This window comes from Crocodylus porosus, unplaced genomic scaffold (assembly GCF_001723895.1).
Source record: "Crocodylus porosus isolate Cpor-Errol unplaced genomic scaffold, CroPor_comp1, whole genome shotgun sequence".
NCBI classification, from domain to species: domain Eukaryota; kingdom Metazoa; phylum Chordata; order Crocodylia; family Crocodylidae; genus Crocodylus; species Crocodylus porosus.
Genome location: NW_017728949.1, coordinates 62960677 through 62965397, shown reverse-complemented (window position 1 = coordinate 62965397; position 4721 = coordinate 62960677). Strand labels below are relative to the sequence as shown.

The 4721-nt window shown below is 46.3% G+C and overlaps 1 protein-coding gene across 2 annotated transcripts in view; it reads left to right on the top strand.

Moving 5' to 3' along the window:
- Positions 1 to 4721, top strand: part of MARCO (macrophage receptor with collagenous structure) — a 22261-nt gene that overhangs the window by 12236 nt on the left and 5304 nt on the right. The window contains exons 14-17 of one of the 2 annotated variants that reach the window (XM_019554667.1): positions 1161 to 1259; positions 1353 to 1406; positions 1966 to 2010; positions 2154 to 2261. In XM_019554667.1, coding sequence (XP_019410212.1) covers positions 1161 to 1259; positions 1353 to 1406; positions 1966 to 2010; positions 2154 to 2261 — 306 coding nt within the window. The remainder of the gene's footprint in view (positions 1 to 1160; positions 1260 to 1352; positions 1407 to 1965; positions 2011 to 2153; positions 2262 to 4721) is intronic. The other variant, XM_019554668.1, reaches the window with a different exon arrangement.

Below are 4721 nucleotides of genomic sequence, written 5' to 3'. Positions count from 1 at the left end.
TTCTAGCCTGGTTGCTTCATTTTGTCACTGAGATACGGAAGTCCTGCTCTGATTTTGCTAAGAATTAGTTTTATACCAGTTTAACTTCATGAACTACCTTGGATTTGCTCCGGATTTAGTGGAAGTGAAAGGCACGTTGGGCTGGTCACACCTGGCAATACTGAAGTTTGTGTAGTTGTTTCCAGTCTATGAACATTTCCCCTACGGCTGCTTATAGATGGAGCGTCTTCATGCTGTTGTGGAAGCTGCAATGCCATCTTCTCTCTAGGATTTGGGAACTATGCTGTAGAATTATTTCATGCATAAAATTCTGTAAGATGGCCCAGAAAATCTATAAAAAAGATGTCTTCTTCTATTAGCAACTGTAGGCTTACTAATTCCTACATAAACCTATGCTAGTTCCATAGATGCCTATTCCAGTTACATTTTAAAATATACTTCCACAAGAAACTACTCAAATTGGTGTGCAAATTCTTTGTTCATAGCTAACAGATGCTCTGTTTCTGCCATGGAGTGAGTCTATGTCAATGGTGCATGAAAAAGGGTGTGAGGGTTTAGGGAGGATACCAGTCATTAAGGTAGCTGTGTTATAGTAGACACAGCCAAAATTAGCTATAAGTTAGCTAGCTCAGGTACCAGTAACAGGATAGCCATGTCAGCACAGAATTTATCGTGGGCTACACAATCCTTCAGAGAAACTGGTTCACATGCTGGTGGCCAGTTCGTGCTGAGCTCTGTGATTAGACTGATACCAGTACCTAGCCAGCTATGACTACAGAAATAACTGCAGTGTAGACATACCTTGGGAGCAGGTATCTCCTACTTTCACATACGCACACCCCAGTCCCACTACAAGTCATGTGAACCGCATGCATGCAAAAAAGGGCAGAATTCAGCCTAGATTCTGTAGGGCTCTGTAGGATCCCCGAAGCAGAAATGCCCTGCAGGCTGCATGCCCTGCAGCCTTGCCCGTAGTGGGATTATTTCCCCTGTGCAGGTGAGGATTCTGGGTTGGAAGCAATGGACCTCACTTTGCCCTCATGCTGCATAGGGGTAAACTTAGAGAAGCAGCCCGAGATACTGCAGATCACTTCACCTTTCATTTTTGACTCACTTTACCTTTCATTTTTCTATTTTTGCTGCTGTTTTTTAATTTTAAGGCCTAAAAGGAGAGTCTGGCTCACCAGGACATCCTGGTTTGGATGGAGCACTTGGCCAGAAGGGGGAGAAAGGATCACCTGGGCTCCCTGGACTACCAGGTACACACCGCTGTCAACCATTTTAATCCACTATTATCAAAATAAGTCCTTATTATCTTTTTAATCTATGAACCCTTTTCTTTTAAACTTCAGGACAAACAGGCGAGAAGGGAGCAAAAGGAGAAAAGGGAGACAATGGACTAGCAGGTAAAGGGAGAATCAGACTAGTTCAGCAACAGCATCACAGAAGGAGAGTTGCTGGAAGGAGTCACGAGTCACCGAGAGGTGCCTCCGTGCCGTGCCATGCACCGAGCTCTCCCAGGCAGCCTTGAAGAAAGTTCATTTACTGGTGTGGCTCTGGCAAGGGCCTTTTGAGTATCTAGAAATATGTCCTGTGTAACATTGTTATATAGCATAAAAAGACCTCAAAGTAATCTTTTAAGATTATTGGAAAGAACAATGAATTTCCCCAGACACGTTTCCACGCAATGCACTCTGTTGATGTTCGCATGTCACGAATGGAAAGTTTGCTTTGCTTTCTTGCTTGATTTATTTATCTATTTATTTTTGGGCCAAACTACCTAAGTTAGTTCTTACCTTTTATATATTGTACGCCTTTTCCATAATTCGTTCACCGGCATACCTTCCCTTCTGAGACAATCGAAAATTGATTAGAGAGTAGATATTCTAATCTATTTATTGTTCTAACCTATTTATTCTAATCTAGGATTTAACTAGTAATTTATTTTGGTTTTGATGATTGTAGGCCCTCCAGGACCAAAAGGAACAAAGGGAGATCATGGAGTTCAAGGTAAAGCACTTTGCCTACTGAGCAATTGGTTATTTACTCGGTCAAGGACTGTAGATGGACTATTTTGCTGTTTTCTTAAGGCAAGCATGCTCTTTTCTTTGGAGCCAAAGAAAGACATTTACCCCCCAGTATTTTTCACCTAGGTTTGAAGGGAATCAGTGGTGAAAAAGGAAGTCAGGGGAGTGTTGGAAGTCGTGGCCCAAAAGGTGAACCAGGAATCAAAGGATCCAAAGGAGACACTGGACCCACTGGTAAGACTGTTTGCCATGGCTGCTGATGAGCCGGTGGTATGCTTTGCATTTTGTACACATGTGTATAACAGTGGGACACTGACTATTTTCTGATTCAGCTTCATGCTTGCCTTCCATTAGAAATACGATCCACCACCAACTTACCCCAAACTAACCCAAGCCACTTAAAACTGCTGATGCTACCTCCCGTGCTCAATATAGCAGTGCATCGAACTAAACACAAAGGAAAATCTCATCCCAGCTATATCCCTGCTCACTAATTGTAAGTCTAGATTTTTTTTTAAGATGACTGTCATCTCTACCCTCACTACTGCACATCACACAAATAAAACATGAAAACTGTGAACCTAAAACATTACAATTCCATAATTTTAGTAATGATAACTGTTTACAGCTGTCATTCTCATTATCCATTTTTGTGACCATCAGCATTCAAACCTTAGCTTTTACTCCCATAAAATTCTTCTTCATTTGCTTTAAAAATATAACTGCTCATATTAAGTGGCACATACTAGGTTCTTTGGCCTGCTCCACATATAAGCCTTTTCTTGTAATGAAGGCAAAAGTGACAGCATTAACTTAAAAAAGAGCTTGAATAGTAGAAACAAAAGACAGAATTGTTCTACTGAGCAGAAAAAAATGTACTGATAAATGGAAAAATGACTCAGAGCAACCAGGATCACAGGAGCAGTATTTTGACCATAATGCTGAATTCTTGAGCGATTTTCTACAGTGCTGTAAAGTAGACACAACAGCTTTCCTTTTACCATCACTCATCTATGCCTCCTTGTTTCATAAATTTGCCTCTTAAAGGAGAACATTTTAGTGCAGCCATTACAAGGAAAATTTCACTTGCTGCTTGCAACTGAGTCCATATATTTCTTCCAGACACTACATTAAGGCAGTGATGCAGCACAGGAACCTATTTCACACATCTTTTTCTGTCTTCAGACAACCAGCAACAAGCTGGGGAGGGGTGCCATGCCAGCCTGCTTAGCCTGCCTAGCTCACTCTTCCATGTTTGCTAACAGGAGGGCATGGACTGGTCCGAGGTGGGCAAGGACTTGGGAGAGTCTCAGTTCACACCCCTCGGTTCATCACCAAGTTGGCACAAAGAAAGAGAAGACACTGCACAGTGGGCACATCTACACGAGACATTTACTGTAGACTAGACTAGCTCCACAGTAACCGCCATGTGTGTCTACACATTATGGGTGTGCAAAGTGGGCCCTATTAGATTCGGATTCAGATTTGGCCCGAATTGGGGGCGCTGATTCGATTCATTGATTCGAATCACTGTCCCTGATTTGATTCAGTCAAATCTGAATCTGAAGATTCAACGCTGATTCAGAGAATCAGTGATTTGGACATAAACACACCTTTAAAAGTTTTTTCTACATACCTCGAGGTAGCAGGCATGGCTCATGAACACTGTGATGCTGGGGTGCATGGAGCGTCCCACAGGAGTGCAGAGGTGGGCTCCACGTGCTTGGCAGCAAACCTGGAAGTGGACCGGAAGTACTTTCAGTCCACTGCCAGGTCTGATCCTTCCTCAGTGATCAGCTGCAGGGGGACCCTGGGTGCCCTCCCAAACCCAAGAGGCACCAGTTACCGAGCTGGGGAGGCATGGGGGAGCCCCCAGCCCGCTCCCTGGAGGACCCAGAAGTGGACTGGAAGTGCTTCTGATCCACCTCCAGGTCTGCTGCCAAACATGCTGGGGAACCCCCCTGCCCCGCGCTCGTGTGGGACACTCCACTCAGCCCAGCATTGCAGCATTTATGAGCCCCTGCTACTTAGAGGTATGTAGAAAAAACATTTAAAGCTGTCTCTATGTCCGAATCTCCGAATCGATTCAGAGGGCTGTGGAGGCTGGGCCAGTCCTCCTGGGGTTGCAGCCTCTGATCTGCCTGCCGGAAGAGGGAGGGCAGCTGGGTGCTGCCACCTGGGACCGGAGTCCAGGGGAAGGGAACTGAGCCCAACTGCTCACTTTCCCTCCTGCCTGGGATCGATTGGGCTGGGGAAGGGAATTGAGCCAGATCGCTCAGTTCCCCTCCCCGGGGCCACAATCAGTCTGGGGCAAGGAACGCAGCTCAGCTGGGCTCAGGTCCTTCCCACCGTGCTGCTACTGGCTTCCCGCAGCCGGGCCATGGGAGGCAGGGAGAGCCAGGGCCGCGCTCCCCGCCTGGCTGAGCAACGCGGGGCTGCGGAGCCACTGGGAGCACAGCCCTGGTTCTCCCATCTCCCACCACCTGGCTGCTGGCTGCTTCGAAACTCGAAATGTTTCTGTGGCGAAATGCCGGGCTAGTGGCTCCGGCACCGCTTAGGGGAGCCGCGGGCTTTGCGGAGTTGTGCGAGCGCGCGGCTTGTGGGGCGGGATTGAGGTAGCTCTTAGCCGCCCTCGAGGTTCGCCGAGTTGGCACAAGTAGACAACTTAGAGTAAGTTGTTAGTGTCTCTTAATC